This window comes from Mangifera indica, chromosome 8, assembly GCF_011075055.1.
Source record: "Mangifera indica cultivar Alphonso chromosome 8, CATAS_Mindica_2.1, whole genome shotgun sequence".
Classification (NCBI taxonomy): domain Eukaryota; kingdom Viridiplantae; phylum Streptophyta; class Magnoliopsida; order Sapindales; family Anacardiaceae; genus Mangifera; species Mangifera indica.
Window position 1 is genome coordinate 10,926,804 of NC_058144.1, and position 27,118 is coordinate 10,953,921.

Sequence of the window (27,118 nt, forward strand, 5' to 3'; positions counted from 1 at the left end):
AACAAACTGTTAGTCAAAGTACAAATTATAGTCAATTTTACAATTATATAAATATTGATCATTATTCTGAAATTGTTCAAAGATATAATGCTGAAAAACTAGATGTTTTGGCATGGTGGAAAGACAAGGCAGAACCTTTCCTGTGCTTGCAGCCATGGCTCGAGATCTACTAACACCTCCGGTGTCAACTGTAGCATCGGAATCCGCTTTTAGTGCAGGGGGATGTGTGCTGGATGATAGACGATCCAATTTACATCCAAATATGGTCGAAGCGATAATGTGCATGAAAGATTGGATCAAAGCTGATTTTAAATTACAGAATCGTGTGACAGAAGATGTCTTTGAAGAATTCAAAGATTTGGATGTAGAAGATGAATAGATAAATATTATATAGTAGATAAATTTTATTTATGTTTTGTAATTTATACAATATGTAAATTAATTTATTTGTATTTTATTAACAATTTATAATATTTTTTATCATGTAACCACGGTATTCCTCCGCCATAAGTGAGGGATTATAAATAAAATATTCGGGGTACTGTCCTCGATTTTAATAATTGAAAAATAATTTGTGTTTAAAAATTTTAATTAAAACTTTTTTTAAAAATATTTAATAAGGCCCGGCCCGGCCCGTTTACTGAGGCCCGGCCCGGCCCGTTTACTAAGGCCCATTACTGTTTGGGCCTCGGGCCCGGCCCGGCCCATTAGCCCAACGGGCCGTGCTGGAGTCGGCCCGACCCGGCCCGGCACGGCCCATTGACGTCTCTACTTGTGACATAAAGGATGAGAAAAATGTTTCTATTAGCCTGATAAGTCATAGAATAGTGTGACACTCGCAAACTTCACCAAAGAATATTAAATAAAATATTCATTTTTATTCTAGATGGTTAGAATTTTGTTTAATTCTAGTTTTAATGTGTTTATATTATTTTTTTTCATAAAATTAGAAATCTTAATAAAATTCGGATTCTTATTCAGATTGTCTTATAATATTTTACATTACACAATATTTAATTAATAATATTTATTCAATTTTACCACCCTAATTTGAAATTATTTATGGTTTCAGAGTGGTTAACATCCTAATCTTGTACCCTTTAGTTTTAAATTTTTTTTCCTAACCCCTTTTTTTTTAAGTTTTAACAAATTGCATTTTAAACATGTATTATATGCGTTTACTATATATTATCATTTTAAACACGTTCAATCATATTTTTGAACTTAAAATGTATAAAATGTGTATTTTATATGTTTTCTTATTAAGCTTGATCTTATTGAATGTTTGTATTATATGTTACTGACAAAGGATAAAACGACGCTATTTTACAAAACACAAAATACCGTTATTTAAATAAAATATATAAAACCCAACCCAAACATTGAAAAGTTGTAATCATTTTTCTTTCAAACTCATTTTTTTTTAAATTCTTTTTTTAAAAGGGACAATTCACATAAGTGATCTGATCAAGGTAAGAAACCTATTACTTACTATTTTGTCAAATTTATATTAAAATAATCCCGTAATGATAGATTTTGAACTTGATTGATAATACCCGAAACATAATGATTGGAGTCTACATTAGATAAAGGAGGTTTCACAAGTTTGATAAAGACTCGTACTAAGATTTTTTTCGTAGAAATTTTAGTGTTTCACCAAATTTGCTAACTCTTTGGGAGTTATGATATTTAATTAGCTATTTTATGTATTTGAAAAACTATAATTGAATATTGCCTATGTATTGTATTTGAGAGAATTAATACTATAATTTAAAAATCGATTATATATGACGTTACTTTAGGTCTAATAAACAGTTCAATAATTTGATTTGAAACGTTATGTTGATTTTGACCAAATGTTTCTTAAAAAATGTTGAAATATTTTTAGAAATGTATTTTTAATGATATATTGTATTAAATCTATATATATATATATATTTTATATCTTTTTTGAATCTGAATTTTATTAATATATTTTTAGAAACATTTTTTTAATCATTCACCATATATATATATATATATATATATATGGAGGTCATATTGGGAAAATTAAAGTTTAAAATGACTGTTAATTGCTTTAAAATTTATTTAAAAAAATTTTGAAAACATAAATGTTGTTAGCTAAATAATTAAACAGATAAATTTAAAAAAACTGAAATTCTTTTTGAAATGGAGTATCAATTGTTTGATTTCAAATTTAAATTTTTTGTAATTTTATAAACATTTTTGATGTATAAAAAAATAAAAATTTCTTTTATCAAATATCAAGTCAATTGATATATGAAATATTGGAGCATGTTCATCAAAGATTGCCTTATAATATTTTAAATTATACAATATTTAATTAATAATATTTATCTAGTTTTACAACCCTAATTCGAAATTATTCATAGTTTCAGAGTGGTTAACATCCTATTCTTGTACCCTTCAGTTTTAAATGTTTTTTCCTAACCCATATTTATTTTTTTTAAGTTTTAACAAATTGCATTTTAAACACGTATTATATGCATTTACTATATATTACCATTTTAAATACGTTCAATCGTATTTTTGAACTTAAGATATATAAAATATGTATTTTATATGTTTGTCTTATTAAGCTCGATTATATTGAATGTTTATATTATATCTTACTGACAAAGTATAAAATGATGTCATTTTATAAAACACAAAATAACATTATTTTAAATAAAATATATAAAACCCAACCCAAACATTGAAAAGTTATATTTATTTTTCTTTCAAATTCATATAAATTTTATTTTAATTCTTTTTTTAAAAGGGACAATTTGTTGTGAATGGCCTGTGTAACGTTGCATTTCAGATCATTCAAACCAATCATTTGGCTGCTTTAAGCCAAGAATCTTAACTTAACTAGATTATTAATCATAATAACGTTAGAGATTATTATTTTAATTAAAAAATAACACAAATTCAGAAAAAACACTTAGTGGTCTAAAAAGATTTTTTTTTTTTTTTTTATCGGGAACCCTCTCCGATTGATTGGATATGCAAATACTTAGATGCAATAATTGAATTTATAATTGATTTTCCTTCGAGCTTTCTTCTTCCCTTCTCTGCTCTTAGAATCTTTCTCCTCAATTTCTAAAGCAAGAAGGTTAGTGCTATGGTCTCGGAATTCACTCTTGCAAAGTAGTAAAATATAAATTTATTTTTTTGTTTTAGTTTCATTTTTTTATTTTTAATTTAAAATTATCTGATTATATAATAATATTATATTATCAATAAAACTATATGTATAACTTTGTATATAAATAATGATAAATCACTATACAATTAAGTAATTTTAAATTAGAGATAAAATAATAAATAATTATATAATGAGATTTTATTATTTGTATATAAAATTGTATATATTATTTGTGTACAAATTTATATGTATTGTTTGTGCACGTGGTTTTATGGTTGCAATTAAGTATTGTTGTTATGGCTTTTGTATAGGAAACAAACCATGGAGAATGAGTGGAAAGCTGCTCTTACTCTTGTTCATATGAACAGCCAAAAACTGGACAATGAAACTTGCTTTGAATAATTTGATTAAATCCAAGAAAGAACTTACCAACTCAAATGAGTCAAAGGATTATAAACCCCAGCTATTCTTCAGTTGCCAAGCTTGAGAGGGCTTATTGAAAAGTGTGTATGCAGCAAGCCCTTTGAAAAGCTTCTAACAAGAACCGATTGTCATTGAACAAAAATGATGTCCAGGAATGTTAAATTTGGATGTTGAATAAAGATGAGAATCTTGAGGCAGGAATACCTGTAACCACATATGATATGAAGGGGAAGACATACCCCATGATTTTTAAACTTCGGTGTTGCAAAGTTTATGTTCTCACCTCTGGATAGACAGAATTTGTACAGAAAAATAAGCTTACTGCTGAAGAAGATTTGATAACAATATAGATGTTTTGCCATGTCGAGAAGCAAAATCTTTGCTTTGTCATCAGTTCCAGGAAATCTACACAGCTTCCACAGCCAATGAACACTAGGAGGCTAAGGATTAACTGAGAACTGTGTCATTAGTTTAACTTAGAAAATGTTGTTTTAATTAACCAATAAATCCAGTGAAGACAGATTATGGATACAAATAAAAGTACTGGTCAAATTTATTAGCTCTTAATAAATCTGACATTACAATATATGATGGGGAGGCTATATTTTATGCAGTTGAAATCATATGCATCCAAATGCTTGATATGTTGTTATTTGTTGAGATGTTGAATGATGCAATGCAGAGGCTCATTAAGCTTGTTTTTGTGTTGAATCTTTGTTTTTTGCCTTCTCTTTTTGAAGCAAGTAAATTTTCTCCGCTTCGGGGACTGCTAGCATGATGGTGTCAAGTTTGAGATTCATTTCTTCAACTTTTTCCATTAGCCTATCATTTGTGAACATGCCAAGGCAAACACTTTGGATGGTTTCCCAGCTTTCAATTAGTGGTAAAGCTATAATCACTGCTGATCCAATTGTGCCCCAGGCTATGGCCACCGCAGCCCAGAATGTGAAGTATCCCAAACTGAATTTCCCTGCATTGAGAGAGGAGTAAAAATTAAAAAAACAGTTCAATTCAAAGAGATTTGCTAGGCTTAAATGCAGATTGCTAATGAAGTTGAAATTTGCCTGCTGGAAGAGAGAGAATAGGCCACAATATGACAATCACAATAGTGAAACCAACACCCCACTTCACTATCCATAATTTTGCTTTTATTAGTTTTCCCTCATTGAACTCTTCTTCTGGTAGCTCACTCTTTTCTTTTTCAACCACTGTGATCTGCTTTGTGGTATCCCAGTCATAATTTTGAGGCCACAAAAAACTACACACAGCATGAACAGCTCCTCCAGTGAGTATGGAAACAAGGTTTCCAGCAAGCATTGGTGCATTTCTACCAGTAGTGTCAAGGTTTATTCTGCCATATTCAATGGCTGTGACTGATAACCAAGTTACAATGCCAAGAACACAACCACTGATTGTTCCAACAATGGCTCCGATTGCATTCGCCTTCCTCCATAGAAGCATAAAAGCTATTGGGAGAACGGCTGAACCGATTAGCACTCCCATGGCCAGATACATCCAACCCAAAGAAACTCCAGCCTTGTTCAGAATTACTGCTAACAATCCCATGAAACAACCAAAGCCTAATACAATCGCCCTTGAAACTTTGAGAATCTTTTTCCCACTTGCTTCTGGATTTATGTAAGTACGGTAGATATCATATGTACATAATGAGGAAACTGCAATTAGCTCAGAGGAGCCAGCAGATGTCACTGCCCTGTTCATTAACAAATGAGATAAATTCAAATTTTAAAAAAGATTCAACAATTGCCACTTAGTTCCAGTTTCAAGCTAGGTAAAATAAAGTTTTAACTTACATGAAAAGCATAATAAGAAGGAGAATTGATCCGGCTTTTCCCATCATAGCAGTAGCAGTAGCAGGAGGAACAAGTCCATGGCCTGCCTCACTTGCTGTTAGTGGTAAATCAAGTGCAAGAGCTCCCAGACCAAGCGATGTTGCCAAAGAGAATGGCACTGCAAACCACACTAGTCCACCTAACAAGTATCCCTTGTGTGTTGATGAAGGCCTCGCGGCAATTGCACTCACCCAATATCCCTACACATTTTCATTTCAAGATTTTAGACATACATAATCGATAATATGGTTTTTATTTTCTGTAATGGAAGAGCTGGGAATTGTTGCAAAACACCATAGAATAGTGCTGAAGCTTACATTATCAATGAAAGTGCCAAAGCTGCCAACGATGTTTATGATTCCAAACACCAGGCCTCCAGAACTCAACATTGTTAAGTAAGAGCCTTTGTAATTACCGTTAACAGGGCCACAGGATTGCCCATCATGGGAAAATGGCTCTTTACATATTCTTGACTTACTTGCGACCTCCACCAGACGGTTGTATACTACACTGGGATTGCCAAGCTCACTGCTCGCCGTGTAAACAAGGTATACAAAGATGACTAATACGACATGCACTGAAACCAATCAAGCAACAAGAGAAACTCTCAAACTCACAAAAGTTATTATAGATGAAATATTGTATAGCTAATATGTACACAGAAAGGAAGAGTTCGAATGAAATTTGAGAGTACCAATAACAGAGTGAATATAGCTTGCCAAGAAGGTCGCTTTAAGTCCTCCTGCTAGAGTGTAGACAATGACTCCAAGTGGTATTAGAAAGCTAGCAGCATAAATGTTTACTCCAGTAAGAGCATTTACAACAGCCGAACCACCAAGGAGCAACAGAGCCGTCACTATGATATTTGTCAAGAAGCAGAAACCAAGAAAAACGAAATGCGCAGCAGTGCCCCAACTGAGTTAAAGAATAATATTTCAATATTGCATGTGTATATTTATCAAAATAATTAACTTTTATACAGTGCATAACATACCGGGCTTTGACAATTTCACAAACAGTATGGGCATGGGGAGCCTTTCTTTTAATCTCTATGGCCATTATACCAAACAAAAATACCTGTTGATTAGCATACAGAATAATTTAAGTACCCAAATCTTCAATTTAAACATTTTTCAAAGTAAAAGGGAATAGTTTGAAACATGCCTGGATGGTGGCTCCACTTGCATACCAGAAGGGTCCACTCACTCCATACTCCCAAGCAACATTTGAACTTTGCAAAATTGTGGCAGCCCAAGTCAACTGCAAAATAAATCCACTATTTAGATGAATGTAAAATCTATCCAAATGTACATCATAAGGCATTTGCAGGTTGAAAAACTTTGCCTGGGATACAATGACACTGGCAATTAGCCCAGTTTTAACGTTCCTGCCGGCAGTGTTAAACCATTCGGATGTGTGGCGAGACCCAAGATATCGCTTCTCCAGCCAAACCTGATATTTCCAGAGTTTGAAACGTTTAACAACAAACATGAACTTGTCATGAATATGAAGATGCCAATGCTGAAGTTACTAAAATTTAGTCCTGTAATATAACATGCTTGATTTGTAAGGTAGAACATCACATTTCTAGGCAGAAGTCTCCCTGGAGGCTGCTGGCTAAAATATTCATAGGATGTCTCTTCCGCTCTGTTACAATTTTGAAGTGAAAAGTAGCATGATAGATGCTTAAACAGTGACTAGAACAATACCGAAGACAGAAAACAATTCAGGAAAGAGAAATAAATTAACTGACATACCAGAAAAGAGGTGAAGACCGCAAAGAAGGCGCCAAAACCAAGAATAACAGAGTAGCCAACGCCCTGATTCAACACAGTTTTTCCCTGGAAGAAACTGCTTTGTCTCACACATCCTTCTCCATCTTCAGAAACATGGTAATATTTTCCCGAAAAACTAAAAGGCGGACACTGTGAAACCATCTTCCAATTCCTTCAGTTTCTTCTTAGCTCTCTTCAGTCGTCACTCAGTCACTACCACCTCTTTCTGTAACAATACGCAAACCACTACTAGGGATATACAGAAGCTAAATTTTCTTGTTTCAGCAATTACAAATTAGGAATTATAACTCTATGCCTGCCTAATAATATCTTTGGCCATGATAACGTAGTATTTTTTGTCCAGTTTGGTAGCGGTTCATGTAATTTCAGCCCTCTGATTTGACAGGTGGACAAGAATTGATTTTGCCATTCCCATTGGTGCTGGGTTGGCGTATTATTTTGACTTTAATGTTTCCCAAGTCAATTGTTAAGCTCGGAAAGGAACATCCATTTTTATTCATTTTTGTTTTCTTTCTATTGGGACATTCAGAAAGAAATGTCAGAGAGCTTAAGGAGAAGAACTTGATGAATGAAAAAGCCACGAATTTGAAAGGACAGCCAACAGCAACTCTAAGGCCTCGGAGCTGCGTACTGTTGATTTTTCTATCCAGTTAAGTCCCTTGCGGTTTGCCTAAAATTGAATCCTCTAACAATTTTAAAATAATAAAATTATATTTATTTATTTTAAATATACAAATAAATATATATTTTATATAAATCATCCTATATATACTCAAAATAAAATAAATATGGACAGTATTACCTATTTTGAAATTTAGCACTACCCCCTTGCCGTCAGTGTACGCTAAAATCATTTGCCTGTGAAAGCACAATTGTTAAACATGGAATGACTATATTATCCTTATAATTTACCTATCTTTGCAGAGTTTTTCGTCCACACATTTTTTTTGGTTTATCAAGAGAAAATTCATACCTGCACCGTACATGATCTCAATTTTTTCCACAGACAACACATCATAGAATATAACTTGCTGGATCTGACGGAGACCCGAAAGCACTTTTTTCCACCTATTACTTTGCCACGAAAATCTGGCACTTCTATACAAAAATACGAAAACTTAAATTACCATATTACCTATAGATATTTTCTCAACCTGTTTTCTTTCCAACTTTTCAATTTCATAGTGTTTTCCATTTCCCAACAATTTGTTCCTCTTCTTTGTGGTGGTAAGGTTGCTGCCTTTCTGTCTAATGACTGTGTCTTGCATAGCCCTTTCTCACCGTGTCATCATCATCATGGTTGTGTCACCTTCACCCATAACACCGGAATGATTATAATTAGGTCATATCTAATCAGATTTATCCACCTTGCTGGTGTATTTCCATCGTCACAATGTAAATTTTAATCAATCAAATAACTTTCAAATTATGTAAATTATATATCATTGAAAAAAACATTCAAAGAGCTTTTTAAAGGTATATAATATCAATTATAACAATATCAACAAGATATTCAAAACTAGCTTTAAAGTTTGCTAGAAAAAACTAAAAATTACAAAATCACACACTGTCAACACACATTCAAGTCTTCGCACTTTGGATTTCAAGGGTAATAAGAAAAATAACCAAGGTATAAAGGAAATTCCACCAACCTTGGGATCTTCCACCACTAATTCTTCCACCAAGAATGAATTGGATAAAGGAAAATAAAGAAAGTCAACAAAGCTTTGCTTCAAACTTTCATTATATCAAATTGTCTAAACTCTTACAAAAACATGACCACCTTTTATATAAGGAAGAAGTGGTAGCAAAATGGACTTTTCAATACAAAATCTATTAATTTTTTAATACAAAAATCCCTTGAATTAAGTTAAGTCATACATTTTAGTTGCTAAAGACAAAAAGTGAGTTACGTTTTCTCTAAATTTAGGAAGTATGTCTCCTAACTTGAAATACTTGCTCTCTCACTTTGTTTGGCTAAAAATTGTAAAAAGTGGAGTGAAAATCATAACACATTTCACTTCATTTTATTTTTATCAAATAACACCATGTAAGGTTATGCAATCCTCATGCCCAAGTGTACCAAGAATCATAAAAAATGCCCAAATCTAAAAATTTAAACGCCATGTACTACTGTACACTTCCTTATGTACATGCATACATTGCAACTTAGCTAGCATTATTCATAATTCATTGAATGTATAGGTGTACGACTCAATATGTACAACCATATATTCTCCTTACTCAAACAATTTCATAAGTAATAAATGAAATGCCCATTTTGCCTTTCTTAACTCATATATAGGTGTATACCTGTAACACATACGTCCATACGAGCTCGAAAACACAAACACATTCAATTCAAAACAAGAGGAAAAGACCATTAAGTCACATATATGGGTTATCCTACGCAAAGGTAAGAAACTAACGGTTAAAGCTCCAATTATAGTGAGTGTTATAATTTTATTAATATTGATCATCATCATAAAATTATGAATAAGAAAGGTGATTCTTTCGATGTTTTAACATAGTGGAAAACACATCAAAGCATGCATCGTGCACTTTTTGTCATGACATGTGATCTACTAACATCTCTGATGTCTATTGTAGTATCAAAATAAATTTTTAGTGCAGGTGGATGTATATTGGATGACAAATGGTCTTACACTCACATATGGTCGAGGCCATATGTGCATAAAAGATGAAGTGATTGTAGAATCAGTTAGCAAATGATATTTTTGAAGATTTCAAGAAATTAAATGTTGAAGATGAGTAAAAAGTATATTAATAAAAATTGGACCCTATATATTTTATAATTGAATTTATTGTTATTATGTCATTTTGTTTATTTTTTCATTATTTAACCACGATATTCCTCTTTAGAAGTGAGAGATCTTCAATTAAATTTTCAAGGTATTATCCTTATTTACATTAATTTGAAAGTGAATATAAGTTATTTTATTTTAATTATATAATAAAATAAAAATATGCTTATTTATAGGTGGTTGGTTAGCTCACCAAAAGCTCACGGGTTAACCTATTAATGGTCTGATGCGATATGACCAAAAGGCCATAGGTCATGTTGTGAGCCTTCGTCTATTGGTGGCTCAACTCGACCCACTAAGTAGTGGGCCTAGACATAACTTGGCCCACTAGCATAACAAGTTGTGCCAAAGTTGACACGGATCATTGATACCTCTTACTGGATAACATAAAAATTAAATTACTCATACACTAGCAATTAAAATTGTCAATATAAATTTAATGGTTACTTGATGCTTAATTACATAGGATGAACCAACGTTCACTTTTCATGCATGGTTGTTTATCAGCTCAAATTTTTCAATTTTATCTTTTCCAATAATCAATAACAACCCTAATTAATTTATAAAAGACAAAAATACCCTTATCCCCATTTATGGGTGTTACAAGTTACAACTGCTTAACCCCTTTATAAACCACCATAATCTACTGCATCATTATGTGGATATTGAACCTCAATGTTGATGGTTTCAGGAGATGCATTTCTCAATTTGGAGATACTTACCACATAAATTAAAATGCATTTTCTCAACTGTTGAGAAAGGCTAATAAAACAATCAATATGTTTATTGTCCACCATTTTGATAGCCTTTTACTATTAACATTTTCTAGTTTTATACTTATCTGTGTATGGTTTTAGTTATGGTTGATAAGAAGGCGTTTTGTCATTAATCAGATTAATCCCTCAAAAGTTGTGTTACAAGAATTTATATCATTATCTCTTCACGACCAACACATTTCATTCTATTACCATATATCTTTATCTATTTCTCTCCATACTAAACAAAAGCAATAACCATACTTGTCATTTCGATCAATCCTACAATGGTATATACATTTTGTAACTAAATTAACTAAAAATTTCATAAATAAATGTGCAAATAAAATCTAATAATGCAGTTGTTTGAAAAATTCCAATTTTTTTCCACCTACATGGTAAAATATGATTTACGCACATATCGAATTTAAACAATAACAAAACTTGTTATTTTGATTAATCTTACAATAGTAATATATAATTTTGTAACTAAATTAACTAGAAATTTTATAACTAAATGTACATATATAATCTTTAAAGAATGTTATTGTTCGAAAATTTTCTATTTTTATTTACACACATGTTGAAAAATATTAATTTAACCTTGCATGGTAAATTATCAACCCTAGCATTTTTCTTTTGGAAAAATATAATTTCAAACCTTTTTATCATTCATTTTTTATTATGAAATACACTTTAAATTTATCAAATAAATTCAACACACAAAAAAATTACACAATCTTCAAATAAATAGAATTTTGAGTTAATGTTTGTATAAATATTTGGATGCATCAAACTTCCTTCTTTGATTTTGTAATCACAATGATGAAATTTGAGTTGAATATCAGAGTTTTCAAAATTTGTAAGGTTTGATATGATGTTGGTTTGTATAAAGCATTAGGATGTGTCTGAAAGGGGATAAATGTATGTTAAATAATTTTAGTTTTTGGTTATATTTGCATGATTGGTAAATAGTTGATAAATTTCACATACACATTTAATTTTTGAATTTTAATTAATAACATGCAATGTCATTAGTCAAATAATTAACTACTCACATGGCCAAGATATGACTACATTGAATGGACCAGATTGATCTAACGTGGCTTAATTTAGCGCAATTGAGTCCATCGGATAGTCCTTCCACAAATTGGACTCCTTTAACAGTAAAAAGACAGAAGACAAGACAAGTTCCTTTTGTTTTCATTTTTTTTTATTGTAATAAAGAAACATTATTTAGGCCGTATTGTGTTTTTAGAACATAATCGTTCACATTAAACAAGTTAAATCTCATGTGTAATAATTTATCTTAGAATCATTATATTGGTAAATCAAGGGTTTTATCTTAATATATTGTTAATCAATCCCAAATTCAAACCCTTTAACTTTTAAATAAAATTAAACTCTTTTTTTTTTTTCAGTTTTCTTGATCAACAAGAAACTTCTGTTTCAATCTTTTATACAGGTTGGTAAGTAATAGCAATAATACCATATTTGCAACGCCTGGATATGTAACCAAAATAAATATTTTGGTTTCCATATATATCTGAGTTCACGTTTGTTACCTGGTGGCAACTTACTACTATAAGTTAAACCCTTCCTTAAACCCTTCATCATATTACTCAAGAAATAGTCAAGATTGCATACACGACTCTGATTCTAAACTCTGATTTTGTTTGTTTTCTAATCTCTGAATTTGAAGATATGAGTTGTTTTGCAGTGTCAGGCCCTCGCTTGTTCTCCTCTGTAACCACTCGTGCGGTGTCCGGAGAGTCGGCTGCTACTTATATTCTGACGGGTTGCAAAAAGATTGGGATTGTTGGCGTGAATTGTAGGAGAAATTTGGCATTTCATGTGAAGGAACACGAGAAACAGAAGGAAACGGTGACGGTAACCACCGGTGACGGTAACAATAACGAAGAGAAGAGGAGCGCGAGATACGATTACAAGCTTGGGATTGGCATGGAACATAGGAGAAATTTGGCTTTACATAACAAGGAACAGAAGGAGACGAAGAAGGAAACGGTAACCACCGGTGAAGGTAACAATAACGAAGAGAAGAGGATCGTGAGTTACTGGGGTCTGGAAGCTCCTAAGTTCACTAAAGAAGATGGTAATGAATTGCGATGGAGCTGCTTTAGGGTACACAGATCAGACCTTCTTCTACTACTACAATCTTCTGCAATCTTCTGTTATTAAAGCTTTATGAATTAATTATGTTTATCGTATGTTACAGCCATGGGAGACTTACAAAGCTTATTTATCCGTTGATCTGGAGAAACACCATTCGCCCGCAACATTTATGGACAAAATGGCTTTGTGGACTGTCAAAGCTCTCACATGGCCTGCTGATATATTCTTTCAGGTAATATATATTGTGATATAATTTTATGGATAGATCTAAATTATAGGAGGTCGCGATCTGAATTGTAAAATAAGATGCGGTTGAGTATCCTAGAACATCCCGGGTACTTTATGTTTAGATATTTACTTTAGGGCTGATTTTTTTTCCTTTGCTTTTACGTACAGAGTAAATATGGGTGCCGGGCAATCATGCTTGAAACGGTGGCGGCAGTGCCCGGAATGGTGGGAGGCATGATGTTACACTGCAAGTCATTGAGGAAATTCGAGCACAGCGGCGGCTGGATCAAGGCACTTTTGGATGAAGCCGAGAACGAGAGAATGCACCTCATGACTTTCATGGAGATTGCAAAGCCCAAATGGTATGAGAGGGCTCTGATTTTGGCAGTCCAAGGTGTATTCTTCAAGGCATACTTTTTGGGCTATTTGATTTCCCCGAAATTCGCTCACCGCATGGTTGGGTACCTGGATGAAGAAGCCATTCACTCTTACACAGAATTCCTCAGGGAATTGGACAAAGGAAACTTTGAAAATGTACTGGCTCCGGCAATAGCCATTGATTACTGGCGCCTGCCTCCAGAATCAACTCTTCGTGATGTGGTGATGGCGGTCAGAGCCGATGAGGCCCGCCACCGTGATGTCAATCACTTTGCTTCGGTGAGCCATAGTTGATTTTAATCCCGATTATTTGATGATAGCAGAAATTTCAATTAGAATGTAAAGCCATTGTTATTATTGATGATTGGTTCAGGAAGTTAAATTTGGATTTGCAGGATATATATTATCAAGGGCACGAACTGGGGGAGTCGGCAGCGCCCATTGCGTATCACTAAATGTCAAGAAAAAAACATATGGGACAAAATGTTTGGTGCCGAAAACACTTTTCACCGCTCTGTAAAGGTTATTATTCGTTGAAAACAATTGAAAAACAACTCTTTATATATTTGGAGGCTTTTACAAGTTTTAAAACATTCAATTTAATCTCTTAATTATTTGGAAACCATATATACTATAAGTTCACTATTGTCATGATCTCATTATCTCCACGAGCTCATCTCTGTCTTGAACTCTTTTTACTATATCCTTGATCATGTTTAGCTTCTTAATGTCAATCAACTAGTTGTAGATAGTGTGAGATTGACTTGACAACTTGGAGATTTCATTGTGTCGTCAACTTAAACATTTGGTTGTTAACATTCTGACATTACAGAAGATGAGAAGCATGATAGAGATTTGAAGGATGAATGGATTTTTTTTAAAAAGTCACTTGTGAGGCTGCAAATGTAGGTGGCTTGTTGGGGTAAGAAGGTTAGTAATAGTAATGGTGGTCCACGTGTTTAGGAAGAAGATAGTAAAAATGAAAGGAAAAAAAGAACATAGTGTTGATGTAACATTTACAATTTCTAACATTACATAAGATAGCAACAATAAGATCAGATAATTAACTTTGATTTCCTTTGTAGTATGAAATAAATTAATAAAATGGAGGTTGGACATCCAGTATTTTTTATTGTTCTTCTTTGTGCTGCTCGGGAGTCTATATTCACAATTATAGTATTAATAACTCTTGAAGAATGCCTACACAGAATATAAGCATAATTACATAAGAAATTTCTTGAGAGTGACTGGATTTTGGATAAATCTCAAAGAGAGTTGTTAGATTTTATGAAAGCGTCCTCACCAAACTTATGATGATATTTATCTAATCTCAAGTATTTGATATATGATTTTTTTTTTTTTTTTTTGTCCCTTTGATTTTCTCTTTTACCTTTGAAAAATCTTTATATTTATAGGACGACACGGAGTAGTTAAAATCTTATTAGTTATATTTTACACTCAAACTTAAATAATAACTTTCTAATTTATTATACGTATGTGGGAGATATGATAATGACCAGAGTTCATAAGATATGAAGTTATCGTTTTTCGTGAGTTGATGACAGAAAAAAAATGTTAACTAATACATTACATTTGCTAAGCTAGCAAAATCTATCCATAGATCAAGTATGGACGTGATACCTTTTTTTAGAAGTATTACCCTTCAGAGATAGATGTTACAATAGTAATATATAACAAAGCTAGTTACTTCAATCAATAATATTATTAGAATATATAATTTTATAACTAAATTAATCAAAAATTTTATAACTAGGTATGCAAATATAGTCTTAACAAAATATAATTGTTTGAAAGTTTTCCATTTGTTTTCAACAGAAATGTTGAAAAACATCAATTTACGCCTAGCGTTTTTCTATTGGAAAAAAATATTAATTTAGACCTTTTTATCATTTTTTATTTTGAAATACACTTTAAAGTTATTAAATAAATTCAACCCACAAAAAAAAAAAAAAATCACAATTATCAAATAAATAGAATTTTGAGTTAATATTTATATACATATCTAGATATAACAAATTTTTTCCTTAATTTCGAAAATATGATGTTGAAATTTAAATGAGTGTGAAAATTAGAATTTTCAAAATTTACAAGGTTTGGTTGTGATGTTAATTTATATTAAAAAACATTTGGATTTATAAGAAAAAGAGTGGAAATATTTTAATATTTAATTTTATGTTTCAATTTCTTCACTCCCCAAGAGTTTAATAATTGTGTTTATTGGTCCTATGACCCAAATATGACTAGGTTGAATGGGACTGGATTATCTAAGGTGGTCAAATTGATATAACGGCACTCAAAGTGTCTTAATTTAGGTCAGCTAAGATAATTGAGTTTACGAATCAGTCCTCATATAAATTGGACTCCTTAATAATAAGATACCATTAGGGATTCCTTCTATTCCTATTTCAATTTCTTATACTTGTTCTCCAAGAAATAGTGATACCATAAATGCATAGCCTGGATATTTTACCAAAATATGTATATTTGTTTCCAAATATATCTGAGTTCACGTTTATTATCTGCTTGGCAACCAAATTTATTTGAATGATTTGAAGTTTATTCGCCGGTTGGCAACTTACTATATAAGTCCAATCTTTGGTTATATCCTAAGAAATAGTCAAGATGACATATATTATTCTTTTTAACAGGAAATTTTAAATTCTGATTTTGTTGTTTTCTAATCTCTTAATTTGAAGATGATGATTTGTTTGGCTGTGTTAGGCCCTCGCTTGTTCTCCTGCGTTACCAATCCTACGGGGTCTGGAGAGTCGGCGGCTACCCGGATTCTTACGGGTTACAAGTACAAGCTTGGGATTGATGGCATGAAATATAGAAGCAATTCGACTTTACAAGAGAAGGGCCAGGAGGAGAAGCAGAAGACAACGGTTACCACCAGTTACGGTAAAAATAACGAAGGGAAGAGGATCCTGAGTTACTCGGGTCTGAAAGCTCCTAAGTTCACTAAAGAAGATGGTACTGAATGGCGATGGAGCTGCTTTAGGGTACACAGATCAGACCTTCTTCTAATACTAAAATCTTCAGCAATCTTCTGTTATTAGGGCTTTATGAATTAATTATGTTTATCGTGTGTTACAGCCATCAGAGACTCGCAGAGTTGACTTATCCATTGATCTGGAGAGACACCATGCGCCTGCAACATTTATGGACAAAATGGCCTTTTGTATCGTCAAAGCTCTCAGATGGCCTACTGATATATTCTTTCAGGTAACATATACATATACATATACATTTATATATATTTTATGGACAGCTCCTCTAAATTATAGGACGTCGCGATCTGAACTGTAAGATCAGATGAATCCAGCTGTGGTTAAGTATGGTGGAACGACCGATTACTGTATGTTTTATATATTTATTTTAGGGCTCATTTTCTTTATTTTTAAATTTTGCACACAGAAGAGATATGGGTGCCGGGCTATGATGCTCGAAACAGTGGCGGCAGTGCCTGGAATGGTGGGAGGCATGCTGTTACACTTCAAGTCATTGAGGAAATTCGAGCACAGCGGCGGCTGGATCAAGGCACTTTGGGAAGAAGCGGAGAACGAGAGAATGCACCTCATGATTTTCGTGGAGGTCGCAAAGCCCAGATGGTATGAGAGGGCTCTGATTTCGGCAGTTCAAGGCGTATTCTTAAATGCATACTCTTTGGGCTATTTGATTTCTCCGAAATTTGCTCACCGCATTGTTGGGTACCTGGAAGAAGAAGCCATTCACTCTTACACAGAATTCCTCAGGGAATTGGACAAAGGAAACATTGAAAATGTGCCGGCTCCCGCTATAGCCATTGATTATTGGCGCCTGCCTCTGGATTCAACTCTTCGTGATGTGGTGATGGTGGTCAGAGCCGATAAGGCTCATCACCGTGATGTCAATCACTTTGCATCGGTAAGCCATCGTTAGTTTAATCCCAATTATTTGATGATGGTAGACATTTCAGTTAGAATGTAGAGCTAAAGTAATGTTTGTATTAATGAAGTTAAATTTGGAAATTGCAGGATATATATTATCAAGGGGGAGAATTGAGCGAATCGGCAGCGCCGATTGGGTACACTCAAATGTCAAAAAAATACATATATATATGAAGTAGAATAAACAGATTATTCTGACGGATGTATGGATAACATGATGTGTTACTGATATAAGAATATTTATTATGAGTGATTTATATCTTTCGTCCTCAGTTATGGCCTAAAATACTTCTTTCCTCTATTCAGATTCTTTTTCGTTTAAAAACAAGTTTTTTCAAAAGATATTATAAAGGCAAAATAATTATCTAATTTTTTTAAAAAATAATATTTTTTTATATATCTCACATTGATGTTTTAAACATAATATTTTAATCCTTTTATAAGTTTTAAAACTTATAATACATTCCTTATAATTCTTTGAAAACTATAAATTGACATAAGTTCATCACTACCACGATTTCACCATTACTATGAGCTCGCCTCTATCTTAAACTCCTTTAACTATGTCATTGACCGTGTCTAACCTCTAGACATTGATTGACTAGTTGTAGACCATGTGAGATCAGCTTGTCAATTTGGAGATTTTGTCAAGTTGTCAACTTGGAGATTTCGTTATCAACATTCTGATGTAAAAAATATGTGATTTAATGATGAATGGGTTTTTTTTTTCTAAAGTGATAAGATGACTAGTACAGTTGTATATAATTATTAATTTAGAATGATAAGATTATCTTTGTATATATCATTGTAATTCCAATTTTATAACTTCTGTTTTGGATAATAGTGGTTATATGAGATATTCCAAGGAGCTATTGTAGGATTAGTTTAAGTAATGTTTTTACACATGTGTACATGCACTAACACAATACTTCCAATAACAGAACAATATTTTCAAATCATTGTGTTACTTTTCAAAAAGGGTGGCTTGTAAGGTTAGATGTGTGGGTGACTTGTCGAGATATAATAGAGTTACTAGTAGTAGTGGTGGTGGAGACCAACCAGACCATGCAGGAAGAAGAGGGTAAGGGTGAAGTGAAACAAGAAGAGAATGTTAGTGCAAATTGAATAATAAAGGTTTTACTTTTATAATTTGTTAATTTTCCATGATATGATAATTTAAAAAAAGTATAATAATGAAAGATAATATGACAATTTAACTTTATGACACTGTTTCAAAATTTTTTGCTAATGAAGTTAGGTTTTAGGAAAAAAATGTGTGATTTATGTGTCAAGGGAAAACTTGTTTTTAAATTGTTGATGAGATCTCTCGTAACTAACTTATGTGCACAACATATATATATACACACACAATGAATGTTGGACATAGAGTAGCTTTTTAATATTGTTTGGTCTATTAATATTTGAGAATTCGTGTCCACAGTTATGGTATTTATAACTCTGGAAGGTTGCTCTAGCAAAATATGAATATAACTTACAAGAGAAATGTCGTGAGAATGACTCATTTTTGGACAAGAGTCTTGAAGAAAGTTACTTGCAAGATTTTTAAGAGAGTCTCATTGTCTAACATGGAATGATGTTTATCTAAACTTAAGTATCTCACATATGATTAATATATCTTTTTGCTTTACTCATCCTGTCGTACCTTTAAATAATTGTTTATGTTCATAGGATGAATTTAAGGGGTTACAATTTACAATTTGGGATGTTGTTTTTCTCTTCTCACCTAACTTAGGATCATGCTTATCAAATTCTATGTATTTGATATATGATTAATATATCTACTTGCTTTACGCTCTTCTCTTCTCTCTCACCTTTGAATAATTCAAAGGATAAATCTAAGAATTTATAATGTTATTATTTATATTTAAAATTTTAATTCAAATAGTAACTTTTTCTAATATATTATATTTGAGATTAGATCAAGATTGAGAGTTGATAAGACATGAAGTTATTGGTTTTTTCGTAAACAAACGACGTAGAAAAAATGTTGACCATTAGATTTGTACTCCAGGTGAGAGAAATCTATTATGTAATATCACTCCAAAAGTTTGCCCTTCGAAGAGAAACACTATAAAACTTAACTAACAGAGCATGCATTCACTTTAAAATTAAATACTATACACATGTATTACTAAATAAATGGAAAGCTCAAACCAAAACATATATTACTAAGAAACTAACATAAACATTTCAAAACATGTCATTGATAACCACAAAGTATAATCCCAAATAAAAAACATGAAACCAAATGCATATATAAAAAATGAATTTCATATACATAACAAAATCAACATTGGAACTGACAAAAAAACCGTCATGATTGTCCATGCCAGTTGACCCTCTCATATCGCAACCATCATTATAACTTCTCACCTGCAAGACAAAAAAAAAAAGTAAGTGATAATCACTCAATAAGTAAAAAACTCTACTTAAAACATTTTAATCCCCATTTCCCTTTTAACTTGATCCACCCTAACCTAGTCATAGGGAGTACTTCTTTTACTTTATACTTAGATAACGCGGATTTAATTATTGATACATTTAACTTAGGATCTCTTTTCATCCTCTAAACCTATCTCAAGAAATTCTAAGGTTTTGTACAGTCATCTAGAATTTCCTCGAGATCCTAAACTTAGATAACTCTCTAAACCTTGATACTCAAGTGAAAGCATATAACTTGATTGTAACTATAACCTCTATATCGATTAAACTTGGTTGAGATAGGGATTTGACACATTGGTCATGTGAATTCAAATGTTATACAACTCTTTCCCTACAAACACCCTTAAACTACTAAATCATGGCTCGAGCCTATTACGGTCCATTACATCCTACTACAGGGTGGCTAAGTCCTACTGTAGACTATTGTACCATACTCTAGGAATGTGTAGAAATTATTTCACATGTGTTCTCTCATAACGACCTTCTTGATGCATACTTGACTCATAAGTGAAACTAGTCTCATGGTCAAACTATCTAGGACATGATTATGGAAGTGTATGCATGTGACTCAAGCAACCTAACTATAGGCTTGGAAGCAACTTTCATCCTACTTGACTTATTCTTATACTCTTACATGGCTTAGGATTTCTAGGCATGGTTTCAATATCTTAATATACCCTATATGTGTTCATTATCCTGCAAGACTACCTCAAGAACACCTTATCTGGAAAATTAGAACACTTCTCGTACACACATTGACATTAGGCATCTTAGCATATGAGATGATTGTGCGATATTAGAAAAGGCCTAGGGTTTTACTCCTTTTATGATATGGTATTCATAACCTGAAGCCTAACTGATAAGTGTATTGAGTGCACTTTATGATTAATATCTAGGATGTCTTATGCTTTTACTAGGCATTTGCGACGCTAACATATATCATTTACCATTAGTCATTCAATATGACACCATCATTGAGTATTAGGTATTGAGCATTAAGATAATTTGGATAAATATCTAGGATGGTGGAAAAACATTTGTGGCACCACAAGGAGATTGAACAAAGGACACATATGAGATTATGAATAATTGTGATACGTATACATTTATTAGATGTTATGAGGTCACCTATTTATCGAGTGTGTTTCACTCATTGTACTTATTTGTGGTTTTGTAAATAGATTATGAAGCAGTAGGGTGATGGTGGTAGAGGAGCTAGTGAGTCAACTTGAGACAACATATGCAACAGAGGTATTTTGGTCATTTTACGTGATGGGTGATATTTATATAATTGAGTTATTTGTGATATTTATGCACTCTATCTTATGACATTGGATTTCAGACATTGGGATTGATATTATGTCTAAAATGATTTATTACGCTTTTTCGGATTGTGGGAATGACTTGTTTATCATGCATATTTGTTATTTGTGTTATGAATTTATGTGAGAAAATCTCTAATTAACACCTCTCTTTAGATACCTACTTCAGAAAGGGGTATATATCTTAAAAGGGGTGCTACATTGTGTGCACAAGTGATAAAATATATAAAAGCAATAGGGTTATATGAAAGATAAATACTTATGAGATGCATCATGTACTCAGTGCCAAGACACAATAGTTATATAGTTTAGTTCAATTCAACTATGCATGGTAAGGGATTGTGTCATTTTAGTTAGTTCCTCATATTGTCAATGGGATGCATCATCTATACATTTGTGGTAAAGGCTACCTAAGGATAGTAATTTAGATAGCAGTCTCGTAACTAGGCGTATAGGGTAAAGGAAGGACTATAACTAGTTTTTCTGTGTGATTAGGGTATCATAGCTAGTTAGCTTGATAGTTTGGTTTACACATGCTTAAGGTACAATAGTTAGATAACATTTGGAAAAGGCTCTAATTATCTATATGAGATGGCCTATGTACTTAGGGCATGGGGGTGTTGAGAGTAGTCAGATGGGCATAGGAGAATGTCGAAAAATATTCATTTAAACCACATTTAGATCTAGTAACGTAATACCAAGATTTAAGTTATGTTGGATGCAAGGTGTCAAGAGTTCACCTACTTACTAAATATTTTCACTCACATGTTTGTTTTTTATAGTTTTGCAAGTAAAAATGAGTAATAGGGGATGGTTTAGTTCAGTTCATTGTATGAGGCTAAGGGGTAGTCTTACCATTATTTCATTATGTTAAGTTTTCTATGTAATGACAATAGTTTAAGATTATGAATAATTATGCACATTTATGTTTGGTCTATTTTGGAGACACAATATTTTTTAGTTTTGAATGTATTTAAGACTATTTAGTATTTATTTAGTTCATGCTTTTTTGCACACATTAAGTTTAAATATTTAATTACATGTTTTAATTTCCATTGTACATGTAAAGAGTTCAAGTTATGCATACCTCTTTAGGTCATAATTCAAGTAGGGGTATATATTTAGAGAAAAGTGTTACATTCATGATATCAAAGTATGATTTTACGATCCAAAAAGGTCTTGAGTCTCAATATGTCTTAAAAGTTCATAAGTTATGAAAGTGGCCCCTCATGCCACACTGATTAGTATGTTTTAACCTACATTAAGATAAATAATGCATATGTCTAAGTTATGTTATTATTTCAAGATAAAGAGATCTAAAAGGCTTATCAGAAATATTCTTAAGGTCTTTAACTAAGAGAAAAGCTAGGTAAAGGCTTAGACAGAAGCCTCCAGTGTGGTAAAGCACTGTCAATAGAAAGTGAAATCATCAGACAGATTATATAGGAGGTTTTAAGGAGAACTAAAAGACATCTAAAAGTGTTAGACATCTAGTTAAAACTCTACTAGTTGTAAAACAATGTCCAGTTGTTAAGTTGTCACCTTAATAAAACAAAGTGGACAGGGAGGCATTTAGAGTTATAGTAATGGGTGGTAGCAGAAAGCAACTTCATCCTATTTAAAGTTTAGCAAGCAGATATCAACCTCTTGAGTTTAAAGGTAGTTTAGTTCTAGGTTCAATTCCAATAGAGGAGTGGTTAAAGGTAATTAAGGATGTCATAGGGCTATTTGAGATGACAAATTTAGAAAAGATTTACTATGCAAGTTTTATAGTAAAAGGAGATGCCAAAGTAAGGTAACAAATGTTGTGTGATACCCATCCAGTTTTAGAGATGAATTGGGTTGATTTCATATAGGTTTTTTAAGAAAGAGTACCTATTAGCAAACATTTTGTAAGTGTAAGCCTATAATTTCATAAATCTGAAATAGGGCAGTATGACAACAAAAGAGTTTTCTACCAAGCTGAATGATCTAGCTATGTATATGCCTTAGGGATACTCAATACTTATAACTATAGGATAACTTGTACACAAAGAGAAGGATGCACACCTATGCAATTAGCCATGACCAAGTTTGCCCTTAAATGGTCAACTTGTGCACAAAAGGAAGAAGATATGATTGTGTACTCGATAGTGCAAGACCGTGCACTTAAAGAAATAAGGAAATTCATCTAAATAATGAGACCACGTTTTCTTGAGGTGGTTCAAAAGATATTAAGGACATATAAAGTATACCATGATATCAAAACCTTACCTAGGAAGCCTAAGACATGTAAGAGCATAAGAAGTCCAGTAAGATGAAAGTTGCTTATAAGCCCATAGTTAGGTGGCTTGAATTGCATGCATGCATATCCATGATCATACCTTAGATAGTTTGACCATAAGACTACTGTCACTTATGAGTCAATATGTATATGATCTAGCAGTCTACTAGTGTATGTAAGGAAAGAATTGTATAACATTTGAACTTGTATGACTAAGGTATCATATCTTTATCTTGACCTAGTCTGACCAATACAAGGTTATAGTTGCAGTCAAGTTAGAAGCTTTCACCCAAGTATTGAAGTTTAAAAAACTATCCAAGTTTAGCATCCCAAGGGAATCCTAGATGACTGTGCAAAAGCTTAGAATTTCCTAAGTTGGGTTTAAGGGACCAAAGGAGATCCTAAGTTAAGTGTATCAATAATTAGATGTGATAACATCGTTAATTGTTATTATTTTGAGTTCTAATTCTCTTATGTTGTGTGGCAATGTAATTGAATCTAATGAAATTATTTATCTTTTACACTTAGAAAGTTTTGAATATTTTTTTGAGTAAGTTGGGCTAAGAAGTCTAAAATTGAAGCAAATTTATGAATCAACAAAAATCTGTGATGCTGACTAGGCATGGGCACGTAAAATGATGAAAATAGAGTTCAAAAATTAAATCTGGATGTCTAAATCAACTGAAAAAGTATACAAAAGTCAAGATTTGCTTCTTAGAAAAAGGATAATTATTAGTTGGAAAAAGGGATTAATTGAGATAGATAAAGAAGAATATTTTTGGAGAAAGGATATACATTAAATTATATATCTTTTCCTTTCTTTTTGAGAAGATATGTATCATCTTTGCTTGGCTGGATTAGGAGATTAGTATTACCTTTTATTTCTAGATTTTAGTAGGGAGAAAATATATATATTTTTATTTTTAGTTAGCTAGGATGATTCATCATTGTAATTTGGAGGATTAGAGAGCTAAATTCGGTTTACAGTGGCTAAATATTCTCTTGGTTGAAGGGATCTGAAACCATGGAACTATAATGATTGTGAGATTAAGTTTTGTTCTTTAATGCATCTTTTAATTATTCAAGTATTGATTATCTTTCTGAATTATTTTTCATGATTGTGTTAGTTGATTGCTAAGGCTTGCGACTAGTCTATCAATTAATATAATCTACTGCTAGTTTAGGTGCTGAATCTATAATTATTCAATTCATCTAATCAAAATGGCAACTGGGATTTATCATTTGCTACGTCAGGAACTATAAATCCTAGGAAAATAATCAACTGGATTAAATGCAATGTCGTACACTTATGTTATCTTGCTTCGTTGGTCTTTCTAATTCATAATGCTATTGTTTAATTAAATTCGAAATCGTATCCGAATTATTAATCAATAAAGGTTAATTGGAATATATGTTTTTGGTTAACTAACAATAAGAAAGGATAGGTAATAAATACCGCAACAAATATTTAAATAATTAATTTAATATTTTTGGTATTGATGATCAATCGTAGTTCAATGGTAGATATGACCGTAGACCAAGGTTTGTTTAATTGATTAATTACTTTTAGATTATTTTACTGAATTTTTATTTTATTTCCTTATTTTGATTGATTCGAGACGACGTAATAATTAAAACTCTTCGATGGAATAATCCATGCTTTCATTTATTACATTTTTGTTACAAAAATTTAGGATTTTAATTTGGGAGATGCACTCTATCCAAGTATCACTACAAAAAAAAAATGGCACTAGCGAGATGAAAATAAGAAGAGGATAAATATTCGATTGTTATAAAAACTATTTTTATGATTTTAATAATCAATTATTTATATTCTCATTAAAAATAAATAAATTTATGATTTTAACAAGAGGGAAATGATTATTAAAAATATAATCTCTATCATTACAAAATTTTTGTCATCTATCGTTATAGCTTTCTTCTGTCAAAGTATATTTCTATTGTTAATACTTTTAACATGGGAAGTTATAATGATAGACAACGAAAAATTTTTCTCTATTATTAAATTTTTTTAATTATGGCAATAAAACCTTTAGTATTTAGTTTACATTAGCATCCTCTTCTTCTTGTTTTCCCTTCACTGTTACCCTCTTCTTCCTACGTGGTCTAGTTGGTCTCCACCACCAGTACTATTGCTAACTCCCTTATGTCTCGACAAGCAACCCATAGTTCCAACCTTATAAGCTACCATGTCTGAAAAGTAATACAATGATTTGAAAGTATCATTCTGTTATTGAAAGCATTGTGTTAGTGCATATACATACACTTATACAAACATGACTTAAACTAATTTTATAATAGCTCCTTAGAATATCTCATATAACCACTATTATCCAAAGTAGAAGTTATACAAATACAATTACAATGATGTATAAAAAGATAATTTTATGATTCTAAATTAACAACTATATACAACTATACTGATAATCTTCGTGCATGCTTAGGATGCACACTTGTGCACCTGATTACAATTTGATTTTTTTTATAAAAAGTGCATTATCACATTGATTAGGAGGCTATCACATATTATTTACAACATATTCTTATCTGATTTTGAGAGAGAAAAACTTATTTCATAGAAGAGAGATCTCTAATGTCCAACAACATTTATCAGTAAGGAAAAAGGGAAGATAAAATGACTCTAAATCATCTAAGGCATCTAAGTAAGTAGGCTTACTTGACTTAAATTTCTCTTCTTCAATGATTTGTAATACCCTTAGTTGTAAAGGTATTTTGGTCATTTCCCCTAAACATGATTTTGAATCTGAATAAAAAAAAGTTGAAATTCAAACTAATTTTTTATATTGGCCTAAGGTACTATCGTGCATGCCTATACATTGGTCACCATGCAGACATCCCATATTGGCAAGATTGCAAGATGTACACTTATGCATCCTTAGAAAGCACGATTGTACATCGTGTTTTATAGAGAAGTTTTATTAAAGGACAGATTTTAGAAATGAGGAGTTTTGATGAAAATACAAATTTATCTCATCCTCACAAGAAACCCTAGAAAGCCAATAAAAGAATCTTGGAGAGGGGAAAGACTTTTAGAGGTGCCAACAACAAACTCCAATAAGGGTGATGAGACAATCAAGAATTAGAGAGAGAAAGAACGACTTCAACCCTGTTTGTTTTACGTCCAAGTAAATGGGAGATGATCTTTCCATATGTTTAATTCTATCATGATAGTTTTGTTATTTCCTAAGTCTCTGATGTATATGATGATGAATCTTGGTTATTCGAAATGGTAAGGAACATTAGTCTTTGTTCAACAAGTTGATTGTTTGAAAGAATTCATAGGAACCAATGTAATTATAGGTTGTATAAATGCAACTTTGATTGCTTAAATGTTGTACATGGTCATGTTCTTGTTAGAGTTATGATAATTAAGTAAATCTCGATCGAGAATGGCTTGAATTTCATTTTCCAGAACGTCATGCACAACTGTAAAAGAAAGAGTCATGACCATCCATGGACACCTAAACAATAGAATATAAGTAGATGTACACCAATACGCTATCAAGTGTACACTTGTATGCCATACATTTTCAAGT

At 32.0% G+C, this 27,118-nt stretch overlaps 3 protein-coding genes across 3 annotated transcripts; 2 read left to right on the top strand and 1 right to left on the bottom strand.

Annotated features, from left to right (window-relative positions):
* Positions 1–4,015: 4,015 nt before the first annotated feature.
* Positions 4,016–7,444, bottom strand: LOC123224106 (urea-proton symporter DUR3-like). Its single transcript, XM_044647638.1, has 9 exons — positions 7,185–7,444; positions 6,772–6,879; positions 6,592–6,687; positions 6,422–6,504; positions 6,122–6,342; positions 5,745–6,004; positions 5,389–5,627; positions 4,639–5,288; positions 4,016–4,544 (listed from the first exon to the last, which is right to left on the bottom strand). Exons 1-9 carry the CDS (start codon positions 7,362–7,364, stop codon positions 4,264–4,266), a joined length of 2,118 nt encoding a protein of 705 aa, XP_044503573.1. The 5' UTR covers positions 7,365–7,444; the 3' UTR covers positions 4,016–4,263.
* A 5,087-nt stretch (positions 7,445–12,531) lies between these two features.
* On the top strand, positions 12,532–13,997 carry LOC123224405 (ubiquinol oxidase 1a, mitochondrial-like). Its single transcript, XM_044648060.1, has 4 exons — positions 12,532–12,945; positions 13,040–13,168; positions 13,333–13,821; positions 13,938–13,997. Exons 1-4 carry the CDS (start codon positions 12,766–12,768, stop codon positions 13,995–13,997), a joined length of 858 nt encoding a protein of 285 aa, XP_044503995.1. The 5' UTR covers positions 12,532–12,765.
* Positions 13,998–16,347: 2,350 nt separating this feature from the next.
* On the top strand, positions 16,348–18,617 carry LOC123223971 (ubiquinol oxidase 2, mitochondrial-like). Its single transcript, XM_044647462.1, has 5 exons — positions 16,348–16,565; positions 16,660–16,788; positions 16,981–17,469; positions 17,580–17,629; positions 18,485–18,617. The coding sequence occupies exons 1-5, from the start codon at positions 16,386–16,388 to the stop codon at positions 18,615–18,617; spliced, it is 981 nt and encodes a 326-aa protein (XP_044503397.1). The 5' UTR covers positions 16,348–16,385.
* Positions 18,618–27,118: the final 8,501 nt, after the last annotated feature.

What these genes read in the sequence shown, in the direction of transcription:
- LOC123224106 (XM_044647638.1), bottom strand. Translation starts at nt 7,364, where the DNA reads ATGGTTTCACAGTGTCCGCCTTTTAGTTTTTCGGGAAAATATTACCAT. An exon ending in CAAGTGGAGCCACCATCCAG is followed by an intron (nt 6,505 to 6,591) that starts GCATGTTTCAAA and finishes GCTAATCAACAG; the next exon opens with GTATTTTTGTTTGGTATAAT. An exon ending in CTTCTTATTATGCTTTTCAT is followed by an intron (nt 5,289 to 5,388) that starts GTAAGTTAAAAC and finishes GTTAATGAACAG; the next exon opens with GGCAGTGACATCTGCTGGCT.
- LOC123223971 (XM_044647462.1), top strand. Translation starts at nt 16,386, where the DNA reads ATGAAATATAGAAGCAATTCGACTTTACAAGAGAAGGGCCAGGAGGAG. An exon ending in ATGTCAATCACTTTGCATCG is followed by an intron (nt 17,470 to 17,579) that starts GTAAGCCATCGT and finishes TGGAAATTGCAG; the next exon opens with GATATATATTATCAAGGGGG. An exon ending in GAATCGGCAGCGCCGATTGG is followed by an intron (nt 17,630 to 18,484) that starts GTACACTCAAAT and finishes GTGGCTTGTAAG; the next exon opens with GTTAGATGTGTGGGTGACTT.
- LOC123224405 (XM_044648060.1), top strand. Translation starts at nt 12,766, where the DNA reads ATGGAACATAGGAGAAATTTGGCTTTACATAACAAGGAACAGAAGGAG. An exon ending in TGCGATGGAGCTGCTTTAGG is followed by an intron (nt 12,946 to 13,039) that starts GTACACAGATCA and finishes CGTATGTTACAG; the next exon opens with CCATGGGAGACTTACAAAGC. An exon ending in CTGCTGATATATTCTTTCAG is followed by an intron (nt 13,169 to 13,332) that starts GTAATATATATT and finishes TTTTACGTACAG; the next exon opens with AGTAAATATGGGTGCCGGGC.